At 42.6% G+C, this 27824-nt stretch overlaps 1 protein-coding gene across 4 annotated transcripts in view; it reads left to right on the top strand.

The window, feature by feature from the left end:
- Col14a1 (collagen type XIV alpha 1 chain) overlaps window positions 1-27824 on the top strand; it is a 185925-nt gene that overhangs the window by 129903 nt on the left and 28198 nt on the right. For all 4 annotated transcript variants that reach the window (XM_050145067.1, XM_050145065.1, XM_050145068.1 and 1 more), the window contains exons 35-42: window positions 1618-1695; window positions 4410-4496; window positions 5736-5789; window positions 9907-10002; window positions 11142-11195; window positions 11481-11534; window positions 24377-24430; window positions 24951-25022. In XM_050145067.1, coding sequence (XP_050001024.1) covers window positions 1618-1695; window positions 4410-4496; window positions 5736-5789; window positions 9907-10002; window positions 11142-11195; window positions 11481-11534; window positions 24377-24430; window positions 24951-25022 — 549 coding nt within the window. The remainder of the gene's footprint in view (window positions 1-1617; window positions 1696-4409; window positions 4497-5735; window positions 5790-9906; window positions 10003-11141; window positions 11196-11480; window positions 11535-24376; window positions 24431-24950; window positions 25023-27824) is intronic.

Below are 27824 nucleotides of genomic sequence, written 5' to 3'. Positions count from 1 at the left end.
TTCAAAATAATGCAGAAAGAAATAAGTAGAAATAATTAGGTAACTAAGTTAGTGTTAGTCCTCACTATTGTTATAGAGATATTTATGTATATTTCACCTTGTACCCTGTATTATACCAATATATGTGAGTGAAATAAGAATAAATATTTACAGAGTGACAAGTGGCTTAAATAAAACACACCAAGTCCATGCACCAGTGGTACTCACTGTGAATCTCTCACAACACCTCTCTGAGTACAATATTTATATAGAATATTAATATTTAACATAATATATAGATTTATCATACATTCATATAACTAAATTAATAAATCAAAATTAAGTATACCTAAAATTAATATAATATCTTAACTAAATAATGTAACAATAATTAGTATAATTTTATATGACTATCATGTTATATTCATATTAATAATCCCTATAAGTTTTTCCAACACAGGACTGTTTTGTTTTCTGATTTTGCTATTATCTCAGAAAAGGCTATAGAATACCTTGCTTACAGTAAGAACAACTGCACAAAGGAATGAGCTAAGGGTTAATTCTTCAGACTTTCCGTGTGTTTATTATGTGGTACAATCTATGCTAAGTGACTCAGAGGTGAGCGTTTCTCCTTACCTTGAGGAGTTTAAGGAAATGCTAATACCAGTCACTGAATTGTGGATGAGGCGTGATTTATGAAGTCATCTAGAGTGTCTGTGATTGCAGGTCATCTGTGAGGCACGAGGGGCTTCTAAGGAAGGCTTTGCCCACGGAACTAAGTTTTTTGTAGCCGATCTGAGAAGGGGAAGTTATGATAGGGAGGAGGATTTAGATAGTAGATGGAGCAACTGCAGACAGAAAATTAGAACATTGCATGTCAGGGGCAAAATTAAACTTAAAATTAAGTTTAATTAAAAATTGACTTTACTTTTAAATTTACTTTCTTTTTTATATTAAAGCATATTAATATTTTGTAGTATTTACCCCTTAAAATTTTTTTCTTTCTTTTTTTTAAAAAATTTTTTATTGAGAAAAGGAAAAAAAGTTTCCGCCTCCTCCCAGCCTCCCATTTCCCTCCCCCTCCTCCCAGCCTTCTCCCCTTTCCCCCACTCCTCTCCCACTCCCTCTCCAGTCCAAAGAGCAGTCAGGGTTCCCTGCCCTGTGGGAAGTCCAAGGTCCTCCCCTGTCCGTCCATGTCTAGGAAGGTGAACATCCAAACTGGTTAGGCTCCCACAAAGCCAGAACATGGAGTAGGATCAAAACCCCGTGCCATTGTCCTTGGCTTTTCCTCAGCCCTCATTGTTCGCCATGATCAGAGAGTCCGGTTTTATCCCATGCTTTTTCAGTCACAGTCCAGCTGGCCTTGGTGAGCTCCCAATAGATCAGCCCCACTGTCTCAGTGGGTGGGTGCACCCCTCGTGGTCCTGACTTCCTTGCTCATGTTCTCCCTCCTTCTGCTTCTCATTGGAACCTTGGGAGCTCAGTCCGGTGCTCCAGTGTGGGTCTCTGTCTCTATCTCCATTCTGGAATAGTACGTTACAAATATTTTTGTATTTTATCTCTGATGAAGCAGCTATAACTACGAACACATTTTCTCCGTATTTACCTTGTTGAGTGACAACTGTCTTTCTGAATCAGTTCCAGTTACAGATGTTTGATATCGTTTGCTCTACAACATGGGCCAATAAAGACAGATGCTGTGAACTTCCCGGCCTGGTAAGAATTCTTTCGCTTCTCTAAAAATTAAATCTGTGATTGCTTTGGAAACGAGGGGCCGTTTCTCAATATTCACACTATTAGCAACTCCTTTTGTGATGCTAATTAAAGTCAGGAAGTTTTAATAAACAGAGAGACAAGAAGAAATCAATGAGGCCGTCACATATGACCACATGGTTTGAGCTGTGTCTCACAGATGTTGTTGATACATACTCCAGGTGCTTTCAAACGCCCTGCTTCCCGAAGCTTCCCACGCCAGAGGAAATACTTCAAAGTTCCACCTATGAAAGGTTTAGTTGTCAGCCACAGAAGCATAATATGCAGGAATTGAATGGGAAATAGGACATTTTTGTTTGATTCTTGGTTAATGATGATTACATATTAATGAGACGTGTATGTCTACTGCACATGACAGTGTTTCCATATCCGGAGGTCAGCGTATGCCTGTTCCTCACTTCCTTCTACACACTGATTTGCTATACCGAAACTAACTAGACAGCCTATTTAGATTTGATTGTCACCTGGACACAGCCCACAGTCACCTGAGAGAGGAGTCATCTAGTTCATACTATCCTGAGGGCATATACATCGGGAGTTGTCTTGACTGTTAATTTTGGGAGAACCAAGCTCACTAAGGGCAGTATCCCAGAAAGTCCTGAACTCTGAAAATTAGGTTGCCTCATCTCAGGATAAGCATGGGGTTGCCAACGAACCAAAGAGCAGACTTGCTGCCTGGTTTCAGAGTCAGGGTCCTGCTCCGACGTCTCTTGAAGTCTGCTGACATAGACCCTCTTCTCCCCTAAGTTGTTTTATCACAACGACAGAGGTAAAGCTAGAACACAGATGACCTTGAACTCTGACTCTCCTGCCTTTACCTCCCAAGTCCTGGGTTTACAAGGTAGCATCACCTTTCCCAGAATGAAGCTCCGAGCTGTCTTGAGCTAGTTGCTCACTTGAAGTCCAATGGATGCCAAATGATGCTTTATTTTCATTGACTTTTTAAAACATTTGGTGTCGATATGAATTTAATAGACTGCCCCAGGCTATCCCTGTCACACAGATTTGGAACTGTAGTCATAATCTATATAATCTAATTGACACTACTAGATGTAGTCATAATCTATATAATCTATTTGACACTACTAGAAAACTAATCATTTCCCATTATTCTCTCATAAAGTTGTATCTATATGTCTAGAAATGGACAGAGAAGGAGATCCATCTCTTAGGATCCTCATAGAAAGCAAACTGGCACAGGAGACTGCTGTAGCTGGACAGTTAGCATGTCTTACTAATTAAACTCATATAATGAACACAGTCAAGTCGTCACGAAATCCAGAGGATTTGATTTTAGATCCAGATTAAAACATTTATTGCAGGCAGTAAATTCCTGAGGGCCAGTTTGGGGGAAGCAAGTAACCCATTGTTTCTTCATCAAAGAAGGTCTCCAAACTAGTAGTGAATTGAACAAGACATCTTAGTGTTAGACATAAAAGAAGATAGGTTGGGAAATGGAAGAGGAAACAGAATCTCATAGTTCTCCTAGGAAGGACCAAGCCCTTTTCATTACTTTTCTTCTTGCTTTAGTCACTGCAGGCTTATAAATTCCATGCTTGGAATGCACATCCTCAACAGTAGCAAGAACACCCCTGAGTCTCAGGAAGCCTGGTGCCAAATTCATTTGGGAGATCTTTTGGAATACTGAGATTTACGGTTTAATCTAACCAACCAAATATTAGAGCAGATGAGATATGCCAGCAGGAGATTTGAATGGAAATCTGTCCTTATTGTCCACCATTTAAAGAAAAGAACGAGAAGGGTATTTAGGTCACTTGTTCAACTGTGTGTAAGGTTTTGTTTAGAATATATCAGTGACCTACTTTCATCTTAGTAATTTATCGTCTGTGCTCTGTTGCTCCTCACCTCACTGTCCTGGGAGGTCTTAAATAATGAAGCCACTCCCCATCTCCTCAAGGGGACTGGTGGGCTCTAAGTCCTGGAGCTTCTTACTGCTGTGCTGCGGTCGCTTTGGCAGCTGCTCCAAACGGGATATTGAAAAATTGTATGAGACTGCTATCAGGCACTCTGCCTCGCTCCGCCTGTATTCGGGCAGCTCACTTAGATTTATTCAGCCTGACATTGCCAGTCATTTTCTATTGTCGCGTGTCAGCAACGATCCCAAGAGAGGAGAAAAATGACCCCTACCCTGAAGCTGTAGGTCCACAGTGTTTCCTTGGTGTCAGCTACAAACCCTCATGGGGTTGTCACAGGACACAGGTGTGCTTAAGCAGACTTAGTTCTTCGTTTTAATTCACATGCAGTAGTTTCGACTGAGCTTTTCAACAAAGTTTCTTTTATTCTCTAAAACAGAAAAGCAATGTAACATAATGAAAGGGTTTAAGGCCTTTAGCTCAAAGGGCATTGCTATTCTAAATTAATGAGATAGAAACCGAAAATGCCCTCTCCTCTCTTCTGACTTCATTTCTTCGTTTGGATTTCTAAGCCACTTCCAGCAAACCTCTCTGTAGGTGGGATAATCAACGATCCATATTGCCCATGCTGTCTCTGTACAGAAGAGATGGTGTAGTTGGTGGCTTTATAGCATAACGCTCGTTTAAAATTTTAAGACGTCTCCTAAAAGTATCTTCTGAGAGTTAGTTAAGCAATTTATGTATACTGTCTTGTTCATAATTACCCTTTATTTTCCTACTCAGAGGGATGAAGAGGCTTGCCCAGACCTCCCACGTTCCTGCTCTTGCTCAGAAACTAACGAAGTGGCTCTAGGACCAGCTGGCCCCCCAGTAAGTCTTGCTAGCTCAGCCTTGAATGCTCTTGAGTAGCGTTAACACCGGCACCTCAGGGTCTCCCTCTTGCTGCCTACTGAACTCCGGCTGTCACCCACTTAATCTTAGGTAAACTTAGACACATCTACAAGACGATCGTCTTCTGACCTTTCCATCCATTTTTCCATTGCTTTATGTACAAAATCCTCCCTTTAAGCCCCCGTGGTTTATCATCAGTGTGAGTTTCAGCCATTGGCCCTCAGCTTAGCGGATTAGTGTGTTCTCTTGGTGCCCACTCTTTAAATTTTTGTGTGTGTTTTGTTGATGCTGTCCAGCCATTTTCAAGTAAAGCTGCACACCTCTTGAAATAAATTGGAGGCACACAGGGAGAGCGTTAAGTCAGCTTCCGTGATCTTCAGTCCTTCTGTCAACTGAAGGAGAAGTTGTCTGATGTCACCCTTACTAACACTGTCCATGTCTCTATTATAGAGAAAGTTTTTCTGGACAGACTTTAGTAAGAGCAAAGCCTAAGTAAATTGAAAGACATCATCTGCATCGTATTTATTTTAAGTGATCTATCATTTTTAGTAATACCTTTTTCTATTTATTGTAATTCTATATTTGCTTTTGCAAATATATTTGTTTAAATGTGTTAGCCAATTAAAATATTCAGAGGATACATGCACTGTCTTTAGATGTGTTTACAAACATGAACAAATATATCAAAAATATATTCACATATTTACTGTGTAAATAGATATCTCTAATAAATGAAATTGCCACTAAAATAGGACAGTTTGGTACATCAATATGTCAGAACATCTTGGGGAGAAAAACAAATGATTGTGATTTCAGAAACACTAAAGTATTTTTATTTATGTATAAATGGATGGAGCTGAATTGTTAATTTTTCATTGATTTTTTATGAAGTTATGGTATATAATACACATAATTCCATGCCAACTGAGCATTTTATTCTTTTATATGTGAGCAAGCGTAGCATTATATAAAGCTCTAAATAAACAAGTCATATAGGAATTTTTAAGGTTTAAAAGGATGTGTGGCAGCCAAGGTTTGCGGAGGCTCTGAAATGATCTGCAGGAAGGAGAACTGGGTGGGGAGTTTCCAGTTGATGATCGTGATGTGTGGGCTTCATATAAAATAGCAATGACCTAATCCTATATTATGAAGAAAGATGAATAAAGTATGTTGTTTAGAGATTTGTTCTTGAGCTAATACTTAACATCTGTTTGCCAGGGTGGTCCAGGACTCCGAGGACCAAAAGGCCAACAAGGTGAACAGGGTCCGAAGGTAACACGTTTGTTCCCACTAGCCATCACTTTGGAGTTAGATGTGACTTTGTTTACCCTTGTGACCGACAGCGTCTTAATGTGTTTGTGACACTCGTGTCTAACAATTTTGACTTAGAGGGCAGATGCGTGTTTTTAAACCCAAACAAGTATTTGACAACTCAGCCAAATGGAAGATTGTTGGGACAGACAAGAATGCCAGTGTTCTGGTTGGCTTGGTCTGCAAGGTGGCCTTCTCAGGTGCATGCTTCGCTTTCTGCACCCGGTAACAGAAATGCGTCTTAAGCAGAATCACATAGTCCCAATTCTGCCTCCGTCCCTTCCGAAATTTCCCACATTTTGAATTCCTTCTCCAGTTTTGCATTATGTCTAATCAAACAGAGAGCTTTGCATTCTATTCTGAGTACTCAAGGCCACAAAGTATGATGTTCCAGGTCTTGCATTGCAGAGGCATCGGCCAGCCAAAATGACCAGGTCATGCCAGCCCACATCAAAACACATTTTTCTCCTTTGCACAAAGGCATCCTAAGGACTGGCAGGAGCCCAGCTACTAATTGAGTTCAGGCTTCATCCTCTTTCCTTTGGATTCTGGAAAATCTTTAACTGATCTCCCATGTCCAGTGCCTTGACTTTCTGATTCATTCTACACATCTGTTCTGAGATTCATTTCCTGAGAGTCTATGCTGGATTTATGCTTATTTAAAACTTACAGTCATGGACCATGGTTTGGCCATTGTTGGCATCATAGTCATGGCCTCTCCTTCCTAAAAGATTTATTTTATGTGTATGGGTGTTTTGCATGTATGTCTGTGCACCACTTGTGTGCAGTCACTGTGAAGTCCAGAATAAGGCATCGGATCCCTTGGAACTGGAGTTACAGGCGGTTGTGAGCCACCATGTCAGTACTGGGAATCAAACCCAGGTCCTCTGCAAGAGCAGCCGGTGCGGTTAATCACCGACCCAGCTCTCTCCAGCCCCTCCAGGCCCTTTCTAACTCAGTTCTCCTTCTCCTTCTTGTGACATTGCGTCTCACGATGTCCACATCATCTGTCTTCCTGATTTAGTGCTTTAAATATATTAGATTTACATCCTGTTTATTCATATAGAAGAGACCATTGCACTAAAAAAGAGTTTCACTTTAAAATTGGAAACAGATGGTGCAAGGTAGGACAAGAAGTGAGCACGAGAAGGAGATAAATGAAAGAAAGCTGGAGCCAATCAATCAAGTATTATCATCCAATTCAAAGACCATGGGACGTATCCTCTGTGGTTTATCTGTTTCATTTGAGGCAGGCTCTCTGGCCCTTACTTGACTCCATCTCTAACCATACTGTAAGAAAGGCCAGAGCCGAATGCCTCCTCTCAACAGGCTTTCTCTGGGTCACCCATGGCGGAACCCAGGAGCTCCTATGCTTGCGGGTTTCTGCCTCTCAGGAACCCCCTCAGCAAGACCCCAATACATTTTCCAACATTCTCAGTGGACAATGGTTCTAATAATGACTATGAATTAATTCTGATATTTGGTAACCCATTTTCTCTATCTACTCACACAGAATTGTTGCTAGTATGGTTATTTCTGTGTGACAGTTTTGACAAAAGAAAAAAAAACCGTTACTGCGATGCAGTGGATTTTGGACCACAGAGAATCACAAGGCCATCCTTGTGGACAGTATGAGGACAGATAAACTATGCTTTGTACATATATACATTTAGGGAAAGTCACAACATGTAATCTTTTTTCATTTCCAGCACCAAATGGATAAGAATTTGGGGTGGAAAGCAATGATCACTGTTCTCTTCTAGTCTGTTTTCTATTTTAAAGAACAAAATGAGCCACCTACTTTCTTCCCTGCTCTTCAACAATACATAATGATACAGCACTAGACGGTTACTGTTAAACGTTCTGAATAAGTTGTCCTTTCTCAAGCACATCACATTTTTTAACGCTCTCGCCCTCTTCCTCATAAACCTTGCAAGTTCCTTATAAGGATAGTTATAATCTGATGTTCTACAGTCTCATTTCCTGCACAGTTCTCAAATCACATGTGATCTCTGATCTCCTCCAAGCCCCGTGAAGCTGTTCTCACTAAAGTCACCACGTGTGACTAGGTCCATAGGCTTTTGCTTAATGTTTATCTCCCTTGAGATTGTGGCAATAGTTGACTCATTTGGCTGGCTCTCTATTGGAATTTGTTTCTGCTTTGCCATTCTAGCTTTGCTCCAGTACTAACTTCCTGACTTTTTCATATCCCGTCCCAGGCTTTCTTCCTCTTCATTCTAATTGTCATATAATTTTAATCAGTTTCTACTTTCAATCTGTAGCTTGAAAAATATTTAATTTTAATTTGATTGTATTTGCTTGTCTATGGGTATTTTGCCTCCATACACATCTCTGTACCATGTACATGTCTGTTGCCTGTGGGCACCGGAAGAAGCCATTAGATCCCCTGGAATTAGAGTTACAGACAGTGGGGAGCTACCATGTGGGTACTGGGAACCAAGCTTGAATTCTCTCTCAATACACTTTTTGCAACCTTATCTATAAACAAACATGTTATCAGAACTCTGCAGTCTGTACGGGTCTGACTTTGCCCGATTCCTCCACTTCTTCTGGACCTTTCCATGTGATTTTTGCCCATACACTAAATCTTAAGGAAACTTAGTCTGTCCTGATGACTTAACTACAGTTTACCCCACTAGAATGTTCTTTTCCATATTCTTGGACTCAAGTAATATATTGAGTAATTTCCCATTTGAGGCTATTTACAAGTTACACACACAAAGTTATACATATGGAAAAAAATCAGCATGTTGAAGAAACAGCTATACTGTTGTGTTTATTGCAAAAGAACTCACTATAAATAAAAAGTGGAAACAACCCAACTGATCAACAAAAGACAAGTGGGTAAGAAAAGGTGATGGTTGTATTATTTAACCTAAAAAGAAGGTCAAATCTGGTCACTTGTGAAAAACATGGATGGACCCAGAGATAATTATGTTAAATGAAATAATCCAGGCAGAGAAAGTCATGAATGAGTTTATGCATGTATGGGATCTAAACATTTAGCAAAAAATTAAGAGGGAGGTAATGGGTACCCAAGGCTTAGGGGTGGGGATGAAGAATGAGGCACAATTGGCCAATATGGAAGTTATAGGGAAAATAATTTCTAATATTCCACTGTGTAAAAAGGTCTGTAGGTAACAGTAGCATACGTTCTATTTCCAAAAGCTAGAAGAAAGGATTTTGAATGTTTTCAACACACACACACGCACACGCACACACACACAAACACATCTGAGGAGCTAGATGTTCTGACAATCAACTCCTGTATTGCACATACATGTGCGGTATCCTGTGAGAAGAGGTACCATGTGGGATTGCATTAATATGCACAATTGTAGCATGTCCACCAGAATAATATGTTACCCAGACATAGGCGATCATAATTTAATCAAGGAATGGCCTTTGCTGTGCTCAAAACAGGGAAGAAGAAATTGAGCATAAATAGATATTCTGAGACTAAAGTTAACTCGTTGAGTTGTTTAAAGTCCAGTAGGAACTGGACGAAGTGGAAGCTCCTGATGTGGAAGGGATGTCTGACCCTGGATGAAAGGCAGGATGGTTTGGAGCTAGAGGTGCTTGGCGCTGCAGGAGAACTGCAATGGGGTATTGCAGGGAGGTGGGGGAGGAAACGAGCCTGACACAAAGTTCTCAGAGAGAGGCTGAGGCTCACTGGGGCAGGAACTGAGAGCAGAGAGAATGTCTACAGAGCCTGTTCATCCAGATTCCTTCCCGAACCAGGAGGGTGGTCCCGCAGTGCTTTCTCTTTGGGGAAGTGTTAGGCGTTTGTGGGGGACTATTTGCTTACATAACTGGCACAGCATTCTTATTTGCAGAAGCAAAATAAATATAGCTGATGAAATCCTGCTATGTTTATTCCTATAGCTTACTGACGACAGTTTACCTGGGAGGTAAATCTTTTGAAGCTTGCTGTCTTGCTAACCCTCTGAGTGTTTCATATCTTAGGAGTTGTAATAAGAAATAAGTGTTGTATACAGAGATGTATTTCAGGTATTAGAGAATCTAACTTCTAGAATAACTTCTCTCTTGCTTCTAGGGACCAGAGGGCCCTCGAGGGGAAACAGGTCCTGCAGGACCCCAGGGTCCCCCTGGACCCCAAGGACCCAGTGGTCTGTCCATTCAAGGCATGCCTGTGAGTTGTGTGCACATATTCAGAAGGGTTTTATAGTTATCTGGTTTGCATGCTTTTATATTCTGTGCCGTGCCAATGGGTCCCAGGCCCTGAGAAAATCATGACTGACTGACCATGCATTAACTCAGCCCACAATCCATTGTTTGCTCAGTGATGGGGGTCTTTCAACAAACAGGTACGTGGCTAGGGAGTAGGCATAGTCACACCTAACGAGGATGGCAGGGTCAGCATGGACAGCCTTTGCTTGTCCATCGAGATTGCTTTGTGCAGTTGTTATTGTGTGTGTGCACATCTGAGTGCGCATGCACTGTGCACATGGGATGCAGGTGCACGTGTGCATGTATGCAAGAAGAGGCAAGAGTCAGCCTTGGTGCCACCCTCAGGAGTCACCTACAAAGCATTGCCTTTATTGGCCTAAAACATGATGACTAGGCTAGGCTACCTGTCCAGGAAGCCCCGGGGAACCCACCTGTCTCCAGTGCCCCACCCTAGTGTTGGGATTACAAGCATAGGATACCATGCTCAGATTTTTATTCTTAATATGGGCCCCGAAGATTAAAGTCCTCATGAGCTTTACCCACAGATCTACCTCCCCACCCTTTGACTGAACTTTTAACGTCTAGAAGGTAACAGCTGTCACACCAATTTATTATTGATGTGCAGCCATTGTGCACATAGAATAATCAGAGCCACCGTATACTCTCTTGTCTCTACTGCCATGAGAATCTAGTCCACTGAGTGAATTTTAGCGTTTTAGTTGTAGGAATTAAATGGCTATTCTAACGTATTTGGTGTCTTTGAAAAGAAATTTAACTCACTGAAATACATGTGGTCGTTAAATCGTAAACTACGTATAACATTTAAATATTGAAGAACTCTCTCCCCCGCATGTGTTAGCATTATCAGCTTGGCCATCTGGGGCTGCACATGGTGGGAATGGAATTGTTCTTGGACGTGAACATTCAGTTCTGTAGGAATGTTTACATGGATGGCTTAGCGTATGCGAGAAGTGAAATATGACGTGTGGGTGTTAGTGCCGAGGCAGTTTACTGTTGAGAATAACCGGGGGGGGGGGGGGGGGGGCGGAGGGACTGAGGACTTATGTCTGTGAATCTAACTCTGAACTTTTGGACACTCAGGGTATGCCCGGTGACAAAGGAGATAAAGGAGATGCTGGCCTTCCTGGTCCACAGGTATTATTTTTACTGTTAGTCTTTTGCCAAGGACAGAAGCCGTCGGCTTCTTACATCAGCTGTGACCTTGACAGGGGTGTCTGTTAGTGACATCTGCCCTTGTTCATTGACCTGTCTGGAAGGCAAAATGATTGATTTCTCAGTAGGAACTTCTGGGTCTCAGTCCTGTGTCACAAGGGGGTCCCCACTGTGCCAATGGCTTTGTGTGGAGGCCATGGTCTGTCCCAGGGAAGCAAGCAGCTGTTTCTACAACTCTGACTCTTTTTCTGTTCTTGTTCTCCCTAGGGTGTCCCTGGAGGTGTAGGTTCACCAGGACGTGATGGCTCACCAGGCCAGAGGGTAAGAACTCGTGAAATATTGGTTGTGGCAAGGCAGATTTCTTGCCTGGTCACTTGGCTGCAGACGCTGAGTCAGGGTCTGTGCATTTCCTTTCGTCAGTCTACTTTCTGTCTATTTTGTGTCTATTTCCGTTCGGCCACATCTTCTATGTCCACTTCTTTCATCAAACTTACCCCAGTTGGCAGTGTCCCATTCTGAATGTTCCCAAGTCTGATTCTTATTTGCACTAAATTGGATCTATTGACTTAGTATATTTTTCTAAGGTTTTTTTTTTGTTGTTGTTGTTTTTCTTTTTTTATTTTTTTTAAATCCTTGAAGTACAGACCTAAAAGGAAAGTAGTATGGCTTATAAAGGAATTTCCATTGGCTTAGTATATTTCAGTTAACTGTTCTTTTCACCAGCTCAAACAGAGAGCAGCAAAATAAAGTACAAAAATCACCAAGCGAGGCATAAGCTCAAGTGTGACATTTGTTTCACTGACAAGTTGTCACCAAGGCAGGGTTGGAGGGTTATAATTTATTGGGGGAAATTCAAATCTAAAACTTTGTCACATGGTATAATGGGCTCGGGGACCTGTCAGCACAGAAGGTTAGGAAATCAAGCCAGGCTTGCAGGGTCTGAGGACTCTCTGAGGAGGTGCCCTTTAGGCTGCTGCCTGATTGAAAGGCAGAGGTGGCCAGGTGGATGAGGAGAAGAAAACCATTGCAAACAGGGAGAACTGTTTATATAAAGGAGGAATGTGGAAACAGTGGGGTGTCTTTAATATGGTATGTTTGGCTAGAGATCGTAAATCCGTGTGTGCAACTATCTGCATGTACGTACATGCCTACAATGCACAGGTATGCACGTTTATTGTGGAATGCAGTCTGAATTATTTAAAACATCAATTTTATTTTTATGTAAAACTTTGAACTTTAACATGAAGGAAATAAAAATCCACTACATTTCCAAGGGAAAGAAAAGCTATCTGATTTTAAAAAAAAATTGTCTTTATTTATTCTTTGGTAATTTCATATATGTAGACGATATATTTTGGTGATATCATTTTCCCACTTCACCCCTTCAACTCTTCCCGATATTCAACAGCAATTCTCATAGTCTCTTGTTTTAATCTACTGAGTTAAATTAGTGTGGCTTGTATATGCGTGGGTATAGGACCCTTCCCTGGGTCATGGGCAGCCTAACAGAGACCTCATCCCTAACAATACCCTCTCTTCTTCAGCACCCATCAACTCCCAATAGCCCCTCAGCTCTGTAAGTAATGGGGCTCTGTAAGCCCCTCCATGAAATGCGTTGGAATTCTGACTGTCTTGATAATGTGTAAGTCTTATGCACTACAGCTGCTGTGAGTTCATGTGGCCCACAGGCCTGGCACATTCCAGAAAACATTATTTATAACAGTCCTCCCCAATGTCGAGCTATCCCAATCCTTCTTTCTCCCCTTCTATGATGTTCCTGAGCCTTGTGAGGAAGGAGTATAACAAAGATACTCAGTTTAGATCTGAACACCACAGTCGTTACCCTCTGCATTTTGGACACTTGTGCGTCCGTCTTCACCGCGAAATGAAACTTCTTGATGATCGTTACATGTCAAACTAATCTATGGGCATAGAGACAAATATTTATAAAACACTTTGATACTGAGTCCACTTAGCAAAATAATAGAAGTGGGTTCTCCCCTAGGGTCTATGGTCTATCCAGCCATGGGTTCTTGGACTGGTGTACAATAGCAGGCCTGAGTTCCATCCTATCACGTGGGCTTAGATCCAAACAGGAAATAGTTGGTTATTCTAGTAACATTGCATGCATGAGTGGTGTATTTTTGCCAGGCCAGCCTTTATTGTAACTTGCAGAGTTCACAGCTGGATTGCAGAATTCACAGCTGGATCGGAGTGTTGATGACTTTTCTTCCGTACAGCCCACCCGGCACCTTCTAGCACCCTGAAAGCTAGACAATAGGGAGGGAGTGTCCAAGTCTGTACCGACTTGGTTTCTTCATGTCTTATAACCTGAGCGCATGTCTTTTTGGGGTCTGTCTTCCTAAATGATCACTGGTTTGGACTTGGGAGGAACCCTCCATTTTTCTAATCTCCGAATTAGAGGGAGCGCCAAGCACTTGTGTCTTCTCTAATAAAAATCAACACGCATGGCATCCCCTGGGAGCCGATAAACCTTAGGAGGCTAACACTTACTAGAATGCTGACTTCTCTCTACTCTGCCAGGCCTGACTGTAGGTAGCTTCCTCTGCTCAAGTATATGAAAATGGGGAAACAGGCCTGCAGTCCTAGGAGGCTGAGACAGGAGGATTGCAAGTTAAAGGCCGTCTTGGGCTATGCCACAGTGTGAGCTCAAGACCAGTCTGGACAGCTTAGTGACTCCTTCTCTCAAAATGGAGAATAAAAATACATTTCAGTGGTTGAGTCCTTGGCCAGTATGCATGGAGCCCTAGTTTCAATTTCCAATACTGAAAAAAAAAAAAAGAAGAAATTCATCTTTTCTATGGGTGCACAGATATGGGATTTGAAATCTCTTCTTAACCCCCCTTTAACAGTATACTGACACTTATTTGGAATCTCAGTGCAGTCTCTGTTTACCAAATGGACCAGGCATTAGGTCCATGTTTAGGCTAGGCCTTCTCTGAGAGTTAGATTTATGTAGGGTTCCTGTGCATACAGGAGGAGTGGCCAGAAGTATTTATATGTTTTGGCCGGTTACATAGGCTAAGCTCCTGTGTGGTTACACAGCTAGATTCCTTCATGATTCCTGAGGCCTTGGAAACAGCAAGTCTGAAGATTTGGTTGAGCGAGTTTATTTGATTTATCTGTGCGTAGAGCCCAGTCTTGGCAAAGAGCTCGGAACCAAACCTGTTAGGTTAGTGTTTGAGGGCTTTGGTTTTAGTCCTTTGGTTTATTTCTCTTAAAGTCCATATCTAAAATCAGACTTTTAAAATTTTTGTATTTTCATGTGTTCCACTTTAGTAGTAAAAGCTTAGAGCTATCGTAAAGTGATAAGCTATCTACTCTTGGCTTTTGTTTCCCCCTCTTCCTCTATTTGGAAATAAAGTTTTGAGGCTGTGTCTGATGCTGATTATGAAACCCTCTTGGATGGGAATGGAGTTCTTTTTAAAGTCTGATTGTGAGGGAAACTCATTCAGCATGGAACCACACGCCTTTTGAAGAAGGTTGTGTGATCGGCGACTATTACCTTAGAAAGTTATTTGAAGACTGTGCCGCCTGGCATAAAATTAAGGAGACACTATTCACATGAAATAAAATTGCGGTGCCGTGGAACTATGATGTAACTGCTCTGCAAGAAGGAAGAACAAGACACATTTTCTCCCTCAGCCGTGTCTTACCTGAGTGCCTGCACCATGCCAACCCCACTCCCTGGAGCTTGAAGAGTTTCCCATCACCCTCTGCAGAAAAGATTATGAAAGCAGGAATACTTCTAGTCGCTAAAGAGAGCAATCTGCAGACCACCTATAGAAGGGAAAGGCATGGGCTCTCGTGCGTCCTCTCCTGGACACAGAAAGCAATGAGTCTTTCAGAGGCAGCAGAGGAGGCAGGAAGAAAGGTTGGTTAAAGCGGAGTCAATTAGTGGACCCTGATCAGGTGATCTGAAGGCTTGAGGGTGCTAAAGGTCTAAGGAACGACTTCGCCAGTACCAGTTTGGAAAGAAGCAGACAGACAGAACGCTCTCAGGATACATGGAGTACCAGGTCTGGCTGGCTGAGCAGTGGTAGATATGGGGCTACTTAAAGAATACTGAGCACAGACACTTCCTGATTCTCCCTGTTCTGCTGTAGGTTGCTATCAACAATAGCTGTTATCACGGCACTCTGCTGAGACCCAACAGAAAGTTGGGATTCACAGCCAAAGTCACTGCAAAGTCCCGTTTAGAAGTTCTTATCTTATGGCCCACACCTCACACCATCACCTGGTGGTTAGCTTAGGAAAAAAAGAGAGGCCTTTTTCATGACTCTGGTGCTAACATTGCCTCTGAATTTACTGAGAGGGTAGAAGGTTTTGAGAAAGAATAAAAAAGAGAAAATATAACCTCTTCTTCTCTTTCCAGCTTATTCTGGCTTTTCCCAAGAGGAATCTTGGACTCTTGGAGACAAGTCTTATTCAACTCTGGGCCTGAGGCCATAAGCAAGTCTAGCTAGACTTCCCGGAGTAAGTTTCCGCCTGGGCCGTGGAAGCCAACAGACTAGCTTGTTGAAAGTGATGGTTCAAACTTATATTTGCAGCTAATGCAGTCAGGCATCCAGGTTTTACTCTGAGCCATTCCAATTAAAACATTCTGGACCTTTCATTCTTTTTCCTATAAATCTTGTACCCCCTTCCATTCTCTGTCCCCCTGCCTGCTTCTTTTCTTGGTATCTGAGTGCAGGACCTTTCAAGTGATCTTCAAACTCTTCTTGGGTGTGTGGTAGATTTCTCAGTCTCCACCCTACACATTCAGATGGTCCTTAGGGAAATCAGATAGAAGAGGGATGCAAGCTATCTAGGTAGGTAGATAGGTAGGTAGATAGGTAGATAGATAGATAGATAGATAGATAGATAGATAGATAGATAGATAGATAGGGTCAGATAAATACAGGAATAGAAAGAGGCAGAGAGATCAATTATAGAGAGAAAATATAAAATATTAGAGAGAAAATTATACAAATATAGAAAGATAGTTGATAGAGAATAAAGATAGAGAAACAGATGATAAAGACAGAAATATCGAGAGAGATAGATTATTAATAAATGAGATATAGATAAGTAGATGACAGATTGGATAGCTAGGTGGTGAAGAATTAAAAATAGCACGAGAAAAGAAAAATGAAAGACAGCCTCTTTCTTACTTCTGAGTTCCAGTTCCTCCAAGTTCAATTTTCTGGCCAGAGTGTGTTCTGCCCCTGGACCCTGTTGAACTTGCGTGTGGATGAAAAGGTCTGTGCGGACGGTACTTACCTTCAATGCTAACCAGGTTTAAATCCAGGCTGCATGGTGTGGGCCCAGTTACTTCGTGTTGCCAAGACTCAGCTTCAGCATATATCAGTCAAAGCACAATCCTGCACTATAGGAGTCGTGGAGATTCATTCATATGAAGCATTTCTGATGATATGATCTTAAGACAATATTATTGGCATCCACTGTCTTTGAGGTCAGCCTAATGGGTCAGAACTTTTTGTAATGCCCATGTAAATTAAAATGTCTTGGAAGATGGTGAAGAAATACAAAAAGTCAAGAAAGTGTTTTTGAAATATTTGCATTCTGCCTGGAAAGGACCCTTGAAGCATGCTTCTTCATTTTGTGGCTTTGAGATTCACAAAGACCATATTGTGTGGAATGTTCTGTTTCATCAAAAATGAGTTGGACTTAAAATGCGCTTGAGTCAACTCTTTGGATGAATTTCATTCCTGTCATGAATAGTAGGCAGTGATGAGGGAGTCATCTAAAAAATACTTTTTGAAATACTAGGTTCATGATAATGAGCCCCCTGGGCATCTTTCTCCCTCAGAAAGGGCAGAGTAAGCTATTACCACAAAACTGGTAGCCAGAAGGATTGGATCGTCTTCTTTGTGGGTCCAGCTCTAGAAGGACTTTTATAAAATCTCAGGAAAATATTTGCACAATCAACTACGGTGAGGTTAGTTTATGCAATTGGGACTTGGCTGTTGATTTTTGTTAAAATGTCAGTAAACCACACCACCAAGAATGGGATCTATGCAGATGTCTGATGTTTCCTTTTTTTAACTCCCAGGAGATCTATGAATGCTAGGCAATGGCGCCCCCATTGTTCTAGACAGAGAACCAGAAGGTCTGAAAGTGGGAGGAACTACACACTGGTCAGAAGTAGGTAGTGTGGGAGCCAGCATTGTGCCTTCTCATTCCATAAAATTCTGAAAGTAAGGTTTACTGTGACATTTCGTGGCTGAGAAGATCTTCCAACAAACTTAAGTAACAGAACTCTATAGCGAAGATGTCACACTCTGTACTTTGGAATCCAATTCGGCCTAGTAAAGTAGGAATTGATCATTCATAAAGCCATGGTTCTAGCCTCTTAGCCTTTTACTTGGATAACAGTTCATCTGTGCACATTTGAGAGGGAGGAGCTTTGGGGGTCTTTAGTCTCCTGCTCTTAGGGGCTCTGGTGAAACCCATTCTTGAGTATCAACTTAGCCTTCCTCTTGGAATGTTGTCATTCAGGGTAGGGCCAGATGTTAATTTTTTGTAAACCCACAGAACTGTCACCTCAGTCATCAGGTGGTCTTTGTTTGTTTCTTTTGTTTAATGCACAGATCCAGCAGGTTAACCTCAGATATTCAGATGCAGAAAGCCCTTTAGGCAAAACTTAGGAATGTTTATATATAGTCAGTTTAATGACTCTATACCTATCTAAGCTTTAGAATCACTGACTAGTCTCTTATACAAGGTCTATTGTATGCCCAGTTCAGTTCTTTAACACAATATTGCTGCTGTGTTATTTTTTAACTATCTGAAGTTAAAAGCATGAGATATTAAAAATCTATGCAATTATATTCATCTAAACTGCATTAAATATCATATTAACAAGTACATATGTGCATATTTACCAATGTGCACACATCTACTATGCATTACACACATAGTTTTAATGTGTGTGTGTGTCACTTAAAGCTTCCCAATGAGACCTAGCATGGTACCATGCATAAAGATTGGTCTTTAATCTCTGTCCCAGGCCAGTGTTTGCATAGCCTGTAGCTTTGGGCTGCTTTTTTCTTTTTGTCTGGTAGTTACTAGTAATCCTTTGCAACAAGTAGCAGCCTTGTTTCTAGTGGCCAACTGCCATACTAGTCTTGGCAGTCCAGAACCAGACCACAGGGTTGAAATCATGCATCATAGGATGGTCTAGCCCTTGCTTCTTGACAACTCACTCATTAAATCCAGGTGGCCCACAGACCCTACTCCAGCAATCAAGGGACCTTCACAATCAAGCCTATTTCAGAATCTTACAGCTTATGTCCATGATCTGCCATTGCAGGCTTCGGAAATGGTCTGCAAGCCTCACTAGTGAGTCAGTAGTTCTGCAAGATGTTGCTGAGCAGTTCGTAAATACACACACCCTGGCTTCTGACTTTAACATCAGTTTCAAGTGTAGTTGTGGGTAGCTGGGTTTCATCCTACAGCTTCTGCAGGCTCTGGCCTACAACTATATTAGACATTTACATTTGCTCTAATGTATGAAAAGAAAAGTATGAATGGAAATTAGTAACTATCCAATGATGCTGCCTGCAGTTTTTATGTAGAAGCACATTTAATGTTCATTGGAATATTAGTGATGATGAAAGCAAATTGTAAATTAGATTTTTTTGTTACTGGTAAATTAAAGCCAATCATAACTTAGTAATTTGTTCATAGCCAAATATTTCCAAAGCAAATTATAATAATCCTTTTAAGTTTTTAATAGCAAGAATTATTTTAATGTGGGCCATGGGGGTATATTAGTATTTTGAGGTAGGAATATCAAAAAGGCAAAAATGTTTGAAGCCATGTCAACAAACATGTCTGTTTATGGATGGCTGACTTCATGCACTTTAAAAAATGCATCTTATAAAAGTATACACATTTTCCAAAAATTTCATTTCACCAGGTTTGTTGCTTTCCTGAGATAGAGAGGAAAGAAGGGGGGCCTGAGCTCTGCCCCAATAAGAAAGAGGTAATAGATTTTCTCAGAGTGGGCTGTATCAGGGAATACAGGGGTACCTGGAGAACAAAACTGGCAACTGAGTGTATCTGTTGATTTTGAAGGAACTGTAGCAGAACATTTACAGCTAGATGATTTATAAAAGTAGATTTTACTGGGTTGTGGATCTCAAGGCTTGGAAGTCCTTGATCTAGGCTGCATTTCATGAGGCCAAATTGCCTGAGGCATAACATGGCAGAAGCCATTGAACAGCCAACGAGAGTGAGTGAGAAAGAGTGACTCATTGTTCTAACAAGACCATTTCCATCATGGCCGTGTTTATCATCCGCGGGGGCAGAACCCCATGACCTAATTACCCCTTATAGGGCCCATCTCTCAATAGAGGTGCAAAGGGAATTTTGGTTTCTAAGGCATGCATTTTGGGGACACATTCAAACCACAGCAAGGTCCAACTATTTGGAGTTTGTTGGTCTAGATGTTTGCTCTTCAGTAAATGCTGTGTCCTGTTCCCTGCCACTACCGGCAGTCCATGTCAGCTGCTTGTCCTTCATGTCCCCTCATGTCCCCTTGTATATGAGCAGCAATGCTGCTGCTAACATTCCATTGTCTGACACGTCACAACACTTTGTACTTACTCTTTCTGTCGCCAATCTAAACCTGACAGAAAGCCTAGCACATTACAACCGTGCAAGTATTTCTAACCGTGTGGTAAGTCAGGGGCTTACAAAAACAAAACCACTGTAGAGATAAATTGACTGGCGATGATTCTAATTTTTTTTAAATGTGAAGTCAAAGTTGTGAATACCTTTTATTTTCTATCTAGGATTAAGAAGACAGGTGAGGACACTACCTTTGACTTTGTTTCTAATATGATCTTAAGGCTAACATTCTTTCACTTTATATGTAAAATTGAATGGGGGGTGATAGAAATAGGAAACTCACAGCAGCCTTAAAAACGAATATTCAGTTGTTCATTTGTTCAAATGTTTTAGTGCATGAAAGAAAATGTCAGACTAAAAATCCACTATGATCACCTCTCGGCCTTATGGCTTAAGATCAGATTTACTGTATTGGGTACTGTGGGTACCCAGATCCGCTTCCCCTGGCAAATGTGCTACATCCCACAGCTGCCAAAACCTCTTCCTTTCCCTGGAAAGTTATCCTTGGAAATGACATGTCAGCCCCTGGGCCATAGCTAACTAATATAGATATGTAAAAATCTTAGCCTGAGCTGACTCCTATGTGTAATTCCCACACCAGAGTCTCCCATGGGCTCGGACAGACCAGACTTAAGATGGCGACTTTTATACCTGGCTCCCTTATCCTCCATCCCTCCTTGCCCTGTCTTTCAGATTTTTCTCCAAGAAAGAAGAAAATCAGTCACCCAGAGCTGCAGGCCTGTTTCTAGGAAACTGCCCCCAAGAGCTTAGTGCAATGGAATTTCGGCGTCTGAAGTTAGATGAGTTTGTATCTGAGAATAATAGGAAGGGCTGGGCATGCGGCTCAGCCACGGAGTACTTGCTTGGCACATGCAAAGCCCTGGGTTGACCCCCCAGCCCCGTGAAAACCATGAAAAGTTCTGTGAAGGAACGTCACCAGCATTTCCTTTTCTCCTATAGCCAGACTCAGTGTAACTCCAACCTACACTTCCTTGTTGGACATGAGTGGCTGTTCCGTGCAGCAGACAGGAATTAGGAATATCACACTGCGTAGCACATACGTTCTGCCTTCAACGCAGGAATCAGCTCTGTCGGCACCTGAACACATTGCCTAGGCTTAGAACGCGGAACTAACATCTTTCTCACTGTGAACCTGATTAAGCGCTCAAGTAAGAATCGCATTTCCCTGGGCTCGCTCCCAGACGAGCCTGTTGTGACTATAAATCAGGCGAATGCTAGCTTGTGTCAGCCAAGGGCAGAGCCCAGACAGACTGCTGCCTTTTCACACTCTTCCCCCTGTGGTGGGGAGCAGGGTGTAAATGCATTATTTCCTGCCAGTCTTCTGGGGAATAATGCCGTTTTATGCTATTCTCCTCTTAGAAAATATGTCATGGCTCAGCTCTCCTTTTGAATTAGCCCGTCTCTGTGTGAATTAGAGCTCTTCTTCTGGGCACTGTGAGAGCCGAGGCAGGGAAGGAAGGCACTTGCTGCAAGGGGGCCGTTCTGACCCTGGCTGCTTCTCCTTGTCGAAGGCAGGAACCAAGAGGAATCCTTTCAAAAATGCTTTCATATGTGCTAAGAGTCCACCTTGATTATATGAAAATGTTACATTTTCTTTAACATTTTGCTTTTGATCGAGAATTTCATACATCCATACAATGTGTTTTGGTCAAATCTCTCCTCTTCACCCCCTCCAGTTCTCCTGTATCCTCCGTGGTTTTTCTCTTCCGCCTTCCTGTGCACCCTCTATTTTCCGCCCCTTCCCACACTGGACAACTTGCTGTTGCTTCTTGTGAATGGTGTGGGACCACCTGCAGGAGTATGGCTAGCCTCTCTGGGTTACATTCCCCAGGAAATGTACTCTCCCTTCCCGTCTCAGGCAGCCATTTCAGGGAGGGGTGGGACGTCATAAGCCCCTCCCCCATCCATGCTGTAACTCCCCCTCCAGGAGGTCTGGTGTCCTCCTCTTTCCCTCTAAGGGCTCCCCCACACAGGTAGCACACACACACACACACACACACACACACACACACACACACACACACAAGCACAAGCATTCACATAAATAAAAACTTTTTAAAAATTAAAACATTTTCACATGAAGATTTTTCTATCCTTTCTTACATTCAAGTTTTCTCACTTATGAAATGAGGTTGTTGGGCTGTGAGGTCCTGCCTGTCGCAGATTCTGGTTTATGTTTGTCCTTTCCCCAGGAAATGCTGCGTTTAAATTTAAATGGAATTATCCATTTACGATAATACATTCGCCACAAAACCTCATTGGGCTTTCTTGATCTTACTCTGCATCCAAGACTGGTTTCACACTTTCCTCCAGTCTTCCTGCCTCAGTCTCCTGAACCGTCACATGCTGCTAAAATAAGTGATTTGTTACCCTTATATCAAAATGAGTGTTTGTTGTTTAATTAACAGATCCAAGGAAGGTGTGCACACATGTGGATATGTGTGTGTGTGTGTGTGTGTGTGTGTGTGTGTAACAGTCTGTGTCAGGACTAATCCTTAGAGCTCTCTCAGACCTTTCCCCCCAAGACAAAGCCTCACCATACAGCCCAGGCTAGCTTCAAACTTGTCATGTCCCAGACCCTACCCTAAGTGTTGAGATTATAGCTGCATACTGCCATGCCCGGTTCTAACTCTATTAATCCTGACTAAAGTGAAAAACCAGACATATATTATAAAATGACAACAGCAATACCATATGTATCAGTCTCGGATAATGGCCATAATGACCCTAACATATAAGCGGCTTTATGTACTGCAGCGCAATAAAAATCAAGTCAAATAATGGCTATTTCTTGTCCACAACTCAGAGCAACCAGCAAGGGTGGGTGGAGGAGCAGAAGGAGCCTTTGTCTCCTGTAATAACTGTGCTGTCTTTATGCCTTTGGAATACTCTTCAGTCTCTAAAGTTGCTGCAGGAGGGGACTAGAAAGCGGAGGATCCTTCACAGGAACTGTCCATGAGCCAGGGCTGGAACGGGCCCTCTTTCCTGGCCAGTAGTCAGGCAAGGGCTCCAACTGGATTCTGAGGAGGCTGCAAAATGAAGCCAAGCAATATGCCAGGCAGAAAAGGGAAACCTGAAATAGAGGTGAGGTTCAACCTCCCTGGCCGACTTTTGTGCTAAGCCTCGTTGGCATCGTGAGGGCTGAGAACAGGATAAAAGGGCCTAGCTTGCCTATGGTTCTCCTACACACTGAGCCTGTACTGTCTCTCTGTGGCTGTCCAGATTTCCTCCTCATACCCATCCACAGCCTTCTTGGTACTTTGTGGCGGAGGAGATGATGTGGATGGAGACTCCTTGTGCAGATCAGATTGCTTCCTGTGAGCTAGGAGGGGGAAGAACGGTGGGGGGAGAGGATCGTCAGAAACAGAGTGGCGAGATGCAGCAAGGACACGCGCTAGTCAAGGTGGCTTGGGCTGGGACAGAGGGTTCCAGTATGCAATCTCATGGTGAGAAGTTTATTTGTCCCTGAAGTAGGAGGTGGTATTTTGAAAACTTTTATGAACTTATAAAATTTAGATTGAAGATTCCCTCTCATGCCAACTGCATCAGAAAGGCCGGCATTCACAACTGTGCTAAGAGTAATCCATTCTAACTGTTAATTGTATTTATATTTTTATTTTGGTTTTTTTTGAGACAGGGTTTCTCTGTGTAGCTTTGGAGCCTGTCCTGGAACTAGCTCTTGTAAACCAGGCTGGCCATGAACTCATGGAGTTCACGTGCTGTGAGTTCAAGAGGCCTTAAACTCTACCTCCTGAGTGCTGGGATTAAAGGCACGTGCCACCACCGCCCAGCTGTCTTTTACACTCATAAAAATAGCACATACACACTTATCCAATGTCTTGGAGAGAGGACTTTTTAAGGGACATCATTTGGTTTTTATGGGGGGGGGGAGACTGTTTTAGGTTTTTGTTCGTTTTATACACTTAAGAAATGGAACGGGAAGCGAGTATGTACCCAGTGGTACCCATTACAGTAGACACTCAGTGAAACTTTCCCAGATCAAACCTGTTACCACAGCTGGCCACCCCACCCACCTTTTCCTCCAATCTGCATCACAAGAGCAAACTATTGCAAATAATCGCACGCCCCTTATTGCAATATAGACTTCCTAGAGGGCATACTCCTTGCGCAAGACTTGTAAGTCTTGAAAGACTATAATCCACTTTTTTTTTTCTGGTCTGGATATTAATGAAAAAGAATTGAACTTATTTATTTGTAATGTTTAGTTTAACGAACTTTCTGAAAACAAGTTTGTAAGTGGCATTTCTCACACCTACAATCCTCTCACGTGGGACACTTATTGGAGCCAACAGACACAAACCACTTTCCAAGAACAAGTCCCACAGGAACTGAACAGCAGCGCATCCGTGGTAGTCCAGAGCAGGTGGCAGGACTGGTCCCTCAGATGTTGAAAGGAACTTGATGAGGCTCTTCTGAAAGCCATCTAGCAACCAGTTGGGTGAAGCACTGTTTCTTTTCCTCAGGGATTTCCTGGAAAGGATGGTTCTTCTGGTCCTCCAGGGCCACCCGGGCCAATTGTGAGTATTTCTAGAAACTTTTGGAATGCATTCTGCTTTAAGGCGTCTGGGTTTTTTTTTTGGTAGAAATTTTCTTCCACTTCCGATATGTTTTCTTGCTGCCTTTTTTTTTTTTTTTTTTTTTTTTTTTTTTTTTTTTTTTTTTTTTTTTTTTTTTTTTTTTGCTATTTTGAAACAATAGTTTGTCTGTTGCTACAGACCCATAGTCCCTTCAAAAAAAGTGGCCAATCCGGAGAGTTTGATTATTCACTGAGCCAATTTTCTGTCAGATCATCTGCATTCATGCTGTTGTTATTGTCTGTAAATAAGACTCGGAATCGATAGAACCACACCTGACCAGTTCTATAGAGACTTAAAACCTATATTTGGTCATTGGGCACAGGAATGAGCAATGACTCCTGAAACACTGGTGGGGAGGGAAGCTGTTGGGGCATGCGTTGTTATCCCTGTTTGAAAGTTGGCTATGATCCATCTTATATACGAATCTTCACTTTTGTCCCATTTCTTACTTCTCTTTTAGGGCATTCCTGGAGCCCCTGGTGTCCCAGGGATCATGGGAAGCATGGGACCACAAGGAGCCTCGGGGCCACCTGTGAGTACTCTATGATAGCCGGTCAGGATATATATCCTGTCATCGTTTATATGCCAAAAAATTATATAAAGAATGTTTATTCAGGATTCCATGACTGAGAGTGGTTAGAGTTTTAAGACTGGGTTGTCTATATGCCATGGCTAAGGTTAAATGGTCCTACCAGAACAGTCAGCCATGCTGGTCAACATGTCCCCATGGCTTGTTTTGGGTTTGCATAAGTGAAATCAGTACCAGCCATAAAGGTTGGATGCAACAGCTAAATGCCAATCAGGCTTGTCTCCAGGGAAGGAAAAATAAAAAATTGGAGAAATCAAGGTTTTAATGAAAATGGGAATATATTTTTATACCTTACATTCAGTCAGAAAGCACAATAAAAGCGCACGTACACATAAGCCAACAGTGCAAACAGAATTAGCAAAGAGTAGACCTGTTTACCCCTTTTTCACAAGCCCAGTCTCTTCCCAGGCATTTAAATGTGACCAGTGGGAAAGTGTCAGGAACCAAGAAATTCAGTGTCACCCTCACTAGAGCCATACTTCACTGCTGTGACTTGCAAGATGCTCACTGTAGGCTTAGCCATCAGCATTCTGGTAGCATCTGTGCTGAACCGAGTGGCCAGGAAACTCAAGCAGCTGTACTGTTGAAAACTCTGTCCTGCTGCAAACCTGCTAGGTGTGACGTGTGACAGAAAGGTGCAAAGGCGGGTAGGAATTAGAATTCTATTGTTGCCTAACAAGTTCCCGCTACCACAGTGGCTCAGAGCGGGACAATGCTATCATCCTACGGTTCTTCAGGATGGAAGTTTGCTGCTGATCTCACTGGGTTAAGAGCAAGGTGCTGGAATTTCCTTTCTGGAGGCTCTTGGGAAGAATCTAGTTGCCTGACTTTTCCTAGCGTCTTCTAAATGTTGGCCACATGCCTTGGTTTGTGGCCACTTCCATCTCCAATTCCAGTAACGTGTCACCTTTCAGTCCCGTTTTCCACAGTCCTGTCTCTTCCAGAGGTGGGAAAGGTCCTTGCCTTTAAGGACCGGTCTGTAAAATCTTCCTAGATAATTTCTAAGTCCTTAATTAAGTTCTCGTTGTAAAGTCCCTCTGACTTCATAAAGTGACACACTCACAAGTTCTTGGTTTAGACTTGGACATGTGGGGTAGGTGAAGAACCTTTCCCACTTGTCACAGGGGAAAAGGCACAACAGAAACACTGGGGCGGATTAGAAAGGACACTGTGGTGCACACGACACATACCCTAGACGTACTTGAGACACGCCCAGAAACCCTGACTACATCATGGCTTGCTTATCCTTAGAAACTATCTTTAGTCACTTTACAGAGCTATGTTCGTTCCCCAGCCGCCTTCTCATGGTCCGAAACACTCCTGGCTCTCGGTCTTCAAATCAAACGAGTACTGGCTCACAGAAGAAAGTTGAATGAGCTCGTCTTCAGACCTCTTCTTGATTCAAAAAGACATTGCCACATTTGATCCTGTGCGCAGAAACACACACACACACACACACACACACACACACGCACACACACACACAAGCATACACACACGCTATTACTATCACAAGTAAGCACACAGACTGCTTCTCTGTTTCTCTTTATTCTCTCTCTTTCCTTCCTTCCCCCTCTCTCATCTTTCCTTCTACGTCAATCTTCTCTGCTCATCTACTCATCCATTCCACACCAGAAAGCCTTCCTCAAGATATGGTTGAGGGAACCAGAAATTCAGAATTTATCATCGGGACTTAGGGAGCCTAAGTCCTCCCGTCAGAGCAGTTTCAGAGATCGTGCATGCTCCATGCAGCAGAACCAGGGCAGCACATAGGGTTTCAAAGATGTTGCAGCATCCCAGTGCAGTAGGAAACCAGGAAAAAGTTGCTTTATTATAGTTACATACACTAAGCAGGAGGAGAAGGGAGCCTTTTTTCTTACTGACATCTTCTAGAATTAAGGTTTCTTGCCCAGACTATGAGAATACAAGTTATGGTTGGTCCTGAGCCAAGGGGTTGGGATGAAAAGGGACAGAAGGAGGATCAGGCACTAAGGTCTTGGGAGAATTCAAACAGGGTAGGGAGGGGCAGAGTAAGGCCAGAATGTGTTGATACGGACAATGGTTCTTCACTTACCTGCCTGGCCTAGTGTGCATCTGAGACATACTAAATATCAATGCATTCCCCACTAATAAATCACTTCGTGTTAGCTTCATCACCCATCAGCAAAGGATGGCGTTTGGTGGCAGCAAAGAGGCCTCATACCATGGTCACTTTTATCTAGAACTGGTCTGTAGCTGCTTGGTAGGGATGCGGCAGTCAGCTCCTGTATTTCCCCATCCGAAGCAAGTTCTTCTCTGCACTAGAGTCCAAGATTTTCCCTGTGTCCAGGCCACCAGCTCCCACACGCCTGCCGGCTGCCAGGCTGGTATGATTATTAAAGCAGGCTCCATGTTGTGCTGTTAAGGCCTTGATTGATTTCCCATAGATATCTGTCTAGGAAAATGAGGGAAAGGAACCAAGAAGGACAGACTGTGCTGCAGAAAATGGCAGGGTGTTTCCTACGGTTGCTGCCAGCGATGCTTGCTCTCCTGCTCTCTAGCTTCTTCCACCAGCTCCTCCAGGCAAATGAACACGGCCACTGCCAAGCTTCTAATTTCTCCCTGGACACTGGCTTCAATGTGGTGCCTCCCTGACATGGGTCACGCGCATGATGAGGCTTGCGAAGGCCCTTCTTACTGCTGAGGCCATCATTTAAAGAGCCCTGTATAAAATGTCCAAATACCCGGTGTCCAGGTGGGGCTTTG

Source organism: Alexandromys fortis, unplaced genomic scaffold (genome assembly GCF_014885135.2).
Source record: "Alexandromys fortis isolate MF-2015 unplaced genomic scaffold, M_Fortis_MF-2015_v1.1 scaffold_2_1_26212458, whole genome shotgun sequence".
Classification (NCBI taxonomy): Eukaryota; Metazoa; Chordata; class Mammalia; order Rodentia; family Cricetidae; genus Alexandromys; species Alexandromys fortis.
The sequence above is the reverse complement of the archived record's forward strand: the minus strand, read 5'-3'. Positions and strand labels throughout refer to the sequence as shown.